Below are 11,037 nucleotides of genomic sequence, written 5' to 3'. Positions count from 1 at the left end.
TAATAAGCGACCTTTTACATGAGTCTATGGGCGGCAGTTCCCCTCCAGCTCATCTGTAGAGAGTTTGTTTCTAATCCTGTATGTGGATTATAGAGGTCTACACTTCTTCCTTAATGTGGCTGTCTCTGGTGTAGTGGCTGCATATTTAATGGCTCATGGGTGGATTGAATGTAGGCTACATGTACATGTGATCACACTCTGATCACCTCCACCAGGAAAAAGAAAATAAATACAGGTGACAAATTAGGAATGATAAAAATACTTGTTAATATTTTTATAGTAAAATATGACAGTAAATTATGAGACTACCCTGCCTTGGCCTCCAGCACCACGGTAATGAATCTCTGAGTTATATTCTTGAACAGACTGGACTGCCTTTTCTAACTTATGCAACACTGGAAAATCATGCACATCCTGTCTCTGAAAGATGCAGAAAAACTAGTCCATGCATTTGTTTCCTCTACACTGGACTACTGTAATTCTTTATTATCAGGATGTCCCAATAACTCAGTGAAAAACCTCCAGCTGATTCAAAATGCTGCTGAATACTGACAGGAACTAGGAGAAGAGATCACATCTCTCCTGTGTTAGCTTCATCGGCTCCCTATAAAATCCTCCTCCTCACCTGCAAAGACATTGATGGTCAGACACCACCTATCTCAAAGAGCTCATAGTTCCCTATTATCACAACAGAATACTCGTTCTCTAAACGCAGGTCCACTGTGGTTCCTGTAGTTTCCAAGTGCAGAATGGGAGGAGGCGGAGCCCTCAGCTATCAGGCTCTTCTCCTATGCAATCAGCTCTGGGGGGGACTCCCATGATGCACTGCGCAATGTCTGTTATCATGTGATGCTGTACAAATCAAATTCAATTGAGCGGAATGACAATGTTCTCTGCTCAAACATTAAAGTGTATAGAAGACAGTGAAGGCAACAAGTAAAACATTTAACTGCATGAGGCAGTTCACATAAGAATAAGGAATAAATAAAGAATGAATGAAGCTGCAGTAAATTCAGATTAGACTTATCCTGCTCTGTGGCAGGACCTCACCAAAGACTATGGCTTTATACCACATTACAATTTTTCCAGTCTCACAGTCACCTCTAGTACAACAATGCATCAACAAATCAGCACGGCATTGGCTGGAGAAGGGATGATTGCTGGATGCACCTGCAGAGATGGAGTGTAGCTTCATTATGTTTTAACAGCAACACTGTTAAAACTTCATTTCATTGGTTTATATGTAAATCACAGACAATACCACCTTTGTGTTATTTTTATTGTGTGCATATGTATGTGCTGTGTTATGTTCATATGGAAATGATGTACTTTATTGTTTTATTTTAAATGAACCTTGTGCGTAAATGTGTTCAGAACTTATGTCCCACACAAAATGCATTTTACTTTAAACCGACTTTGCCAGAGAAAGGTTTCCCTGGAGTAAATTGTTGAATATATTATAACAAATATGAGTTTAACATTTTAATACTGAGTTTGTGTTGTTGTCTGAAGGCGCTGGGAAAGTGGTGACCTCATCTCCTGGTGATGTAGCAGACACCGTCTGTGCAGGGATTGTTAGCAGAAAACTGTACACAACAAGGATGTATCAGGTTTTGTCGAGGTGGAAGTTGCAGCACTGATGACCATCAAGTCTGCTTCTTTCCACTGCTCAAGGTTGTCAGCTAAAGTTTTAGAGCGATGAGACCATCATCACTTTAATCAACTGATCAATTGATCTATATTCCTCTTTAACAGTCCTTCTGCACTTTGTGCTGCTGCACATGTAGTGGGTACAATATAAAGTATCAAATGTACTCTTGAATCTTATGTTATGTGCAATATAATGTATGTTCATGTTGTTTACTGTTTTATTGTTTTATTTTGAGGGAATGAGTTGGTGATGTCCCTTCCATTACACAGCCTGTAGGGGGAGCCCTTCGTCTGTGTGTCGGTCACTAAATTTACTGACTTGAGACCAGAACAGTCGCTGTTGTTTTTAACACAAGTTATATCTTCACCTATTCAGGGGTGTAATACATATACATGAGGCAAGCAGCAGCTGGAGACACCCATACAGCTGTGATTAAAATAGGGCCTATCATCTTTACAGTTGTCACCTGAGCTGTTTGTGCAATGTTGTTGGATCAGGGGAAATGGGTTTTGCTTTATTTCTGAACAGACCCTGAGGTGATGCACTTTGCACTATGTGTTTGCCAGGACTCTGGCAGCAGCATTTTTAACACGTAGTTTTTAAAAACAGCTGCATCATGTAGTGTGTCATTTGATGCATGTAACCTGACGAATATCGAACACACTGGTCACTTGGTGCAGCCTGAAAAACTAGTCATGGCACAGTGGCTGGGATGTGCCAGTCCATGGTGGGTGACACTGTGATAAAACTGCTTCTGTTTTGTAGAGGTGATGTGTATTGATGCTGGGAAATAGTACTGTAGTGTTTTCTAGTATGCCACCAGTATGTGAACCAGTGGAATGCAGATTTGGACATGACAGTCCTGTATAATTAATGGGTTAGAATACATTTCTATTGAACTGATTTTTAAATTTCTTGCGATAAAATCACACGAATGAATGAAATATTCCAAAACATCTCATCATCATGTGTGTCTGTCACATTAATTTAACAAAAATTAAATCCTCCTTTTGCTAAATGAAGACATATAATTCTTCACAGCTATACTGCAATTTTATATCCAACTGTTAGAAAACAAAATGTGCTTATGTTGCCCCAGGAATTTCTGCTGGTGATCAGGACAGCAATTTTTTGGGAGTCCACACACATTCCCACATGAGGTTTAAAGTTCTTGTGGTTGATATAGTACACAGCCTTTTCTGGATGACAGCATTACAACAAATAAACTGCATTTATTACATGTACCATTATTACTAAGGGAGGCAAAGGAATAACTGGGATAATCCAAAGCAGTAGGTCAAAGCAGCAGGTCTGAGAGCTCCAGAGGAACTATAGTGGGAACAGAATGATGACTGAGACTCAGAGCTGAAGTGGACCATAAAGAGAACTTTTCTGTTGGTCCAATTTACAGTTTTTCTGATTCGCTTTGATGCTTAATTGTAGTTTTATTGTAATATTATTAGTGCCACGGGTGCTCAGCAGCTAGAATAGCTGAGAGGAGTGCCTCGGGGCTATTAATATTCCTCAGGCTTATTATTATTCTTCCGCCAAATTTTGGCGTGTAACTCGTCCTGCAGCTTTGAGAAAACCTCGGTAATATATACATCAAAACATGCGTCTTGATCCCGAAAGAGGTGCTATGACTTCTTGTGTTAAAATTCCAATTTTTCCCAAAGTTATTCCCAAAATACTGGGAAAAATAATGCATTAGGAATGCATTGGAATTTTCTTTAAAAACCCACAAAATTTCAAAAAAATTGTAGACATAGTTGTTGGGAACTTTGACAGGCAGGGTCTGCACAAAAGTCCGGCAGCAATACCTGTCTCACTCTCATTGACAACTAATGTAATTGTCTTTTTTTTCCAAAAGAATCTCACTCTGTCTTCGCACTGAGCTTACTCACTCATTTTATCTGAGCCAAATTCTGGGCAGATTTTCACATTGCCATGGCAACGGCAGCTCCTGACCTGTGTGTGTGTGTGCGTGCGCCTAGCAACCAGATAACCAACTCTCCAAGCTCTAGCCGCATGTTAGGTCTTAAATTACATTTAGTTAGGTCTTAAATATGTAAGTCCATTTACTGCTTCCTTCGTAGCTTTTTTTTTTGTTTTGTTAAAAGAGTGAATGAAGTTGTGACGGTCTCCGCTGAGACAGAGGAGAGGAGAAGCTACTAGCCCTCTCTCGCTGTCACTTCTAGTCGCGTTGCTCTCCTCCCCAGTAATGTTAAATTTAGCACCGAAAAAAACATAATAGTGGTAATTTAAATAGCGGTTCATGGGATTTATTAACCCTCAGGGGTCCCTCTGTCCTTTTTTGGACATTTTCTTCACTTTTCTTTTTTGATATGCTGATCATTTTGGCTGTGTTACAGGTGAAGGTATGGATTTCTGCAAGAAAGTGTCTTTTTTGACATATTTTTAAAATCTAATGTCAGTAACTGTTACAGGTCTATTATACACTGGTAACACATTTTGTACCCTCTGGGGTTCCTCGCGTCCAAAAAAGAAAATGCTATACAATTATCATATATCAATATTTTTTTCTGCTTTTTTTTCGCATACATCTCTTAAACCACTTCAGTTCTGCTCAAACCTACCAAATGTTTATTGTTATAATGTTTATTAGTTTTCAGGAGTTTAACCCTTTAAATGCCAGTTTGAAGACATGTTGCCTCTTGTTTTATTAAAAAAAACAACACAGAATATGAGATATTTCCCACATAATACATGATGGAGGGATGTGACATTGTTTTATATCAGAGTCTTTTATATCAAGACATTTCTCAAAACCAGAATATGATCAGGGTGACTTTTGAACACTGGAAATAAATCATGTACTCATCCCGGCAGTAGCCCCCGTGGCACTCAAAATTTCCCTGGAATTTTCTAGTTATAGTTATAGTTACGAAGCCTAGAAGCCTACAACTTAATCTGGGAACAATATCTATGTATTTATTTTAAGGCCAAGCGGAATCCATAACCCTGTGAGTCGAGTCGCTGGGAACACTTTGAATGCGACACCAGGGTTCTGTCTTCACTTCCGTAAATACACAGCTCTCTTCCTCTTGTGGACACAGTTCACACATGTGCTTGGTTGTTTACAGCGTAGTTGAGAATTTACCATCAAAAACTTTTATATTATTGACTATATAAATATCCCTGAACTGTGAGTACAGAGATAGACCAATGAAACCAGCTCGTCGTTTCCAGTTCATCTGGAAGTTTTAGCGGAAGGATAGCTAACGTTAGCTTAGCCACAACAAGCTTTATTGTTTTGCATGAGGACAGTCAACATGGATGTAGACGGCCGGGACTTTTTGAACAGCCCTCCCGTGAAGACAGTCAGGTTTGGGGGCAGTGTTGCGGAAACGTTAGCGAAACATAAACAGGTGAGTTTTGACGTCGTGTCAGTCAGTTTTTACCATGTGAAACAGTTGAATTCAGGTGCTGCTCGGTCATTTTCAGCATCATTTTCCTCACTTGCACGAATAAAAGCTGTTTGTTGCTGTATTAAGAAGGTAAAGGTGAAGAGCTCAGCAGCTTTCTGTGTCTGATTCGCTGTTTCTCTTCTCTTTTGAAGGGAGACTCCAGTGATTATGAACTGCTGAAACATCAGCTGGCTGATCCTGAGATAAAGGTAGAGCAGAGCATCAGTGCTTTTAATTTTATTAATTGAAAATGTATAGGAACATTATACACATGAACAAGCATGAATATAGTCAGGTAAATAGTTAATCCCAATTAGTAGATGTATAAAGAAATATACAAGGAAATTAAAAAATAAAGAGTGTATGAAATGTAATTGCAAAGGGGTATATTTAAGGTATAATGTTAAATGAAAACATTATAGTCTAAGCTAGCATTATTAAATAAATAAATGTGTAATAGTCTCACTTTGCAAGGTTGCAAAAAATACAACTAGGGTCCATTGTTTTTACAAATGTTGTCTGGTAATGACTTGTAGGATAAAGTTCAGTTCAGTTTAATAATTTAAAGGAAGCCTCTTTTATTTAGCTATTAATCAGGAATCTGTGTGGCAGCATCCAAACCTTTTTCCAACAAATATTAGAAATAAATTTACTCCAATGAAAAATAACATAGGGTAGAGAGACTACGTGTTGTTGGAATAAAGCACAAATAGCTCTGTTATTTTTCTTACTGCAGAGCATCAGACTTGGGATCACTGATGTAACAGTGGCTGTGTTTGTTTCTCCACAGGATGCTCAGATCATCAACTGGCTGCAAGAGTTTCGGAGTTGTGTGACCCAGCTGAACAAAGACCATGAGCAGCTCATCTACACTATCTTGGTGAGTGTAGAGCGCTTTGGGGGTATATATGTCTGGGTGTAGTGGTGGTGGTCGGGGGGGTAAACGATTAGTCGATTGATCAGAAACTATTGTCTGAAGTCACATTTCAAACAAAAGGTTTCTGGGTTCCAGCTTCTTAAATGTAACAATGAACTGCTTTCCTTTGCTTTACATTGTAGTGATACGAATGTCTGTAGGTTTATGACTGGTCAGACTAAACAAGCAACATGAAGACATCAGCTTGGCCTCCAGGAAACTGTGAAACTGTTTTCTGATATTGTATAGACCAGAGGATTAGTCGTATAAGCAACAAAATATCAGCAGATTGATAATATAGAGGTATACTGCAAGACCAGCGTGCAAAATAAGGGGCATGTCAGGGTCAAATTGCAGTTTTTCCTCAATCACTCTAATTCTCACAACTCTTAATGCGGTTCTCAAAATAGTTAATGAATTTCTCCTAACACTAAATCACCAGTGCAAAAGGGTTAAGGGTTTTTAGAAAATGTGTGAAAGCAGTTGTAAAAAAAACTGTATCACTAAATTCACAGAATATAACTGCTGTAACTGAGGAAAGCAAAATGATAAACATGGAACTATTCATCTGAAAATAGACAAAGAGAAATATGAATCAAACTTAGAACATAGCATCAGTTATAGTACAGTAAATTCACACCACACACAATATGTATATGTGTGTGTGTGTGTGTGTGTGTGTGTGTGTGTGTGTGTGTGTGAGACTTTCCTTGCTCTCTCATACATATTTGAATAAAGTTTAAAGTCATCTGATTGAAAACACTGATGCTGCAGGACGGTATCAAAGTGAGTGAGAGGTCTGTCGTTGTATCTGACGGAGGAACAAACTGTTTTCATGAGTTGTCAGAGTCAGATGAGAAATGCATCAACACAATGAGAAAACGTCTTTAGTAGTGAACTATGTGTTGATACAAAAGAAGCTTGTACAAATACAATGAGAAATGCTAATGTGTGTGAGGAAATGAACTGTTCTGAGAACTGCATTAAGAGAGGTGAGAATGAAGTTTCTGATGTGAGAACTGCATCAATGGGATTGAGAAAAACTGTAATACTGTGGGTGCCCTGAAACTAGATCTTAAAAGGTACATTTTAATGTTTTAATGTTTTAACGTTTTTAATGTTTTTTTTTTTTTACAGCTGCAATGATTAATTGATCAACAGAAAAATATTACCAACTGTTGTGATCATGCAAAATTCATCCCATTTACAAAGGTATCCCAGGTACTTGAAAATACCTGGGTCTCCACACCAGAAAGTAGGACCAGTCCTAGCCTGGTCAGATGCGTACACGAACTGATGAAGCCTCTTGGATGAGAGGTGAAACGTCTTCACAGTCAAATAACCTAGTCCAGTTGTTTCGATTTAAAAAAACTCCTTTAGGATACTATGACCTGGACAAATGAGAATATACACAGGCTTATCCCATTTACATTTTAAACGTCAAAGAGAGGATCTGATGCTTTCCTCTGTCATCCATCACAGTAACCTGAAAACTATTGCTCACACAGAACAGGACATCTGAGAATGCTCCTTGGGCTGTGGGAAACTACCAACATTTTCACTATGTGAAGACATTTTATAGACAAAAACAATAATAAGTTAATGAGTTGAGGAAATGATCAGGAGATTAACCAATAATGAAAGTAATCCTGTCTTATTTTGTCAGTTAGTAAATTGACCAGATTTCCCCATTTTTAATAAAATTTCCTAGTTGAGTTTCCAGAAAATGTACTGTATCATGTTACATGTGTGTAAATTACATGTACCATGGTAGAGGATTATATCCACGTTGCACACTCCTAATGACACTGTTAAGAGACCAGCATCATTTGGTTCGAGGCTGCTCATTCATTTTACATTGATGCAGATTGATGATGAAACTATATAAAATGAGTTCATGTTAAACATTTGCAGAAGCCAGTGAACTGATTTGACACCTGACCACTTTAGTAACGCTAACACAGACATTTATGTTCATCTCAAACTTCACATTTGCTCACATAACATTAACTTCCAGTGTTTCCAGTGTGGGCTGCTCTTACCTTCAACATAGTGGATGTAAGATTCAATCCAGTTTCTGTTTCCTTTCTTTTGAATCCTTTTGTGGCTCCTCGCAAATTCATCTGCCCATTTATAGATTTGGTCAAATGAAAGTGGAGGTAAATACATTTTTCGACCATTTCGCATTTCTCCCACAGGATTTACTCGGGGATATTAAAGTGGCTTAAAGAGGTTTCCCACCCTCAGCGTGACGTCAGAGGAAAATGGCAGCCATGTGAATATGGTCTATAAGGAAGAATGGCCCAAATGTCCTCCTTTTATGAAGAACATCAGTCTCTCCAACCCATATATGAACAGTCAGCCATTAAACATGCAGTCAAAGTTTTATCTTATGCAACCCACTTTCTCCACTCAGAGGTCTTCCCTCAGTCATTCTTCCATTCTCCGTCAGAGCTTTAAATAGCCCGAAAACAGATATGAATGTACCATACAGACTTTGGAATCACTGTCGAAAATCCAGGTCAAACTAATAATCTGGTTGTGTTCACACGCTGGCACTGTTTGTGTTTTGTAGAGGCTTCCATGGGTGGGTCGGAGCCAGGCTGTGGTGGAGGAGTACATGGCCTTCCTCAGTAACCTGGTCTCAGCGCAGACTGTCTACCTGTGTGCCTGCCTCAAGATGGTGGTCTCCCACTTCACTCCCAGTATGTTCCCTTGACAAGACTGTGTTTCATAAATTACATTCACAATTCAAGGGTTCACAGTGGCGTCGAAGCTGTGAGGTGATGTTTATCTTATCGCCAGTCACATTGTGATCATTGCATGTGTGATGTGTGTTTCCACTGAAATGCAAAGAGTGAACATTCGCCTTATGTTACATCGCTGTGTATGTTTGTTTTCAGAGAGAGTGACCATCTGTGAAGGAGGGGTGGATATCTCTGATTCAGATGATGAAGATGAGAGTAAGTGCCGACTTTCTTATTTCCAATGCACTTGGCTTCTATTAAGTGGCTGTTTCAAACATCAGAAACCTGCTGTCTGTCTGTCTGTCTGCTGAAGTCTGGGCAGGGTAAGAGGGGAGAGCAGTGAGTGAATGTGAAGCAGGGCAGTGTTAGAGAGCAGCTTACATCCTAATACTAAATACAAATGAATGAACTCTCCGCTGTTCCTTCTGTCTGTTCAGACCTCCCTAAAAACTTCGATCAGAGTCACCAGGCGCTGCAGCTCATCACCAGATACGTCCCATCGTAAGTCACCTGGTGTAATTCTGCCACTTTCCCTCTGTGGGAGATCATACGAGGAGGTTTGTACTGTTCATATTGGATATCATATCAGCCAAGGAGTGATGGAGCTGTTGCAGAACAGTTGTCTGTTGATGTAAACTAGGCTTGTTATAGTTTCATAATTAGATTCTTTAAATTTTCCTTCATTTATTTCTGTGCTCATTGAATCCAAAGGAGTTCTTCCCCCTTCCTTTTGATCGGGTCCTCTTGTTTGTAATGGTCAGATTTTGCTATAAAGGGACGGGGGTGCGTCCGTCCTTCTTTGCTGTGATACGATGGACCTGGTGAAACTTTATCTCCTGTTCCACATCGGGTGGAAGTTTCAGTGCATGAATTCTCAGATGGTGTTTTATGGGTTCTCCTGTTGAGTCTCAGGGATTCCCTGAGAGAACGAAATTATCACTCATGCGTCTACATTGAATATCAAGTATAATTTATTTCATTAACCTGTTGTCTTTTATTACATTGTACATGTGAGTGATCAGCGTTTTGGCGTATTGGAAGATCGTGTTGTTGTTTGTGAGGGTCTGGATTTCAGCCTGACTGTGGTCCAGACTAGAACCTGTAACAGTTTTCGATGTAATTCCTGAGGAATGGAACGTTTTCTGTTTGTTGATTGGAGGACAGTCAGTTGCTCAACATTCAGTCTGTTAAATCCACTATTGTTCTCAGCGTCCAGCAGCAGGGCGCTGCCATGTTCAGTCTCACCTCTGGTTACCGTCTCACCATGTTCTCACATAGTCCAAACCTCGCCCTGTGATCTTCATCAGATCTTCACAAACACTGCTTTAAAGTTGTATTTGTCATTTCTGTGTATTGTCCTGTAAGGATTTGCCGTCTTCTTTCAGCACGAGTCGCTTTCTGATGCCCATTCTGCAGGAGAACTTCCCCTTCATACAGAAATCCTCCAGAACCCTGGTAAGAGATGACTGATGATGTTGCAGTCTCAATTTTCACATTTTTCACATTAACATTATACTTGCATGAACATTGTTTTCTGTCTGAACTCATTGTGGTAAACACAGTGTCTGCTGACACACTGATGAGCATCGTGGTGTTGTGGTGATTGACAGCTTGTTGATCTCTACAGGAGTGTTACGTCCACAACCTCCTCAGGGTGACAGTGTACATCCCGTCCATCCGACGAGACGTCCTGGAGGTGATCGTCGGAAAGATGCTCAAACTGGACGTGAGTGTTAAACACAACACAGCTGATCCAGCGCTTTATGGAGTAAGAAGGGGAAAGTCACAGTTTTATATTGAACTGTGAAATAATGAATTTGTTTATGAACAATGCACATTAATCAACATTACTGTAGATGTGGCGGTGTTAGCCAGCTGCCTAATTTTCGCTACAGAGCTGAAGCGAGATGTTTCAAAAACCAGCAACACGATGAAATATACAGCAACATCACTGAAGTCGACAACAATGACACAGGCCGAGCAGAAGCAGCTGGAAGCAGCGAAACAATTTTAAAGAAAAATTTCTAAAGTTTTCTCCTAAATCCTTTTCACAAAGCTGCTGAGACCAACTTTTAGTAAGGAAAAGTGAAAACGCCTAAGCTAACAGTGCGACACCGTTGCTATGGCTGACAAGAATTCTATGTGTGGATACAAAGGAAGCTTGTACAAATACAATGAGAAATGCTAATGTGTGTGAGGAAATGATGAACTGTTTTGAGAACTGCATTAACCTCCTAAGACCCGAACTCTTGCATGGCGTGCATTTTTAATTTCTCTTTGCTATTTAGGCTGATT

The 11,037-nt window shown here is 39.6% G+C and overlaps 1 protein-coding gene across 1 annotated transcript in view; it reads left to right on the top strand.

Moving 5' to 3' along the window:
- The first annotated feature begins 4,685 nt into the window (after positions 1 to 4,685).
- rrn3 (RRN3 homolog, RNA polymerase I transcription factor) overlaps positions 4,686 to 11,037 on the top strand; it is a 15,859-nt gene continuing 9,507 nt past the window's right edge. Inside the window, exons 1-8 of the mRNA XM_023422863.2 lie at positions 4,686 to 5,040; positions 5,232 to 5,288; positions 5,870 to 5,959; positions 8,571 to 8,700; positions 8,899 to 8,958; positions 9,180 to 9,243; positions 10,128 to 10,197; positions 10,370 to 10,468. Of these exons, the coding sequence (XP_023278631.1) occupies positions 4,930 to 5,040; positions 5,232 to 5,288; positions 5,870 to 5,959; positions 8,571 to 8,700; positions 8,899 to 8,958; positions 9,180 to 9,243; positions 10,128 to 10,197; positions 10,370 to 10,468 (681 nt within the window). The 5' untranslated portion in view covers positions 4,686 to 4,929. The remainder of the gene's footprint in view (positions 5,041 to 5,231; positions 5,289 to 5,869; positions 5,960 to 8,570; positions 8,701 to 8,898; positions 8,959 to 9,179; positions 9,244 to 10,127; positions 10,198 to 10,369; positions 10,469 to 11,037) is intronic.

The sequence above is a fragment of the Seriola lalandi genome, unplaced genomic scaffold (genome assembly GCF_002814215.2).
Source record: "Seriola lalandi dorsalis isolate HSWRI2012SDOR001 ecotype SW California unplaced genomic scaffold, Sedor1 jcf7180002054686, whole genome shotgun sequence".
Lineage (NCBI taxonomy): Eukaryota > Metazoa > Chordata > Actinopteri > Carangiformes > Carangidae > Seriola > Seriola lalandi.
Note: the sequence above shows the minus strand (reverse complement) of the source record. Positions and strands in the feature narration are given on the sequence as shown.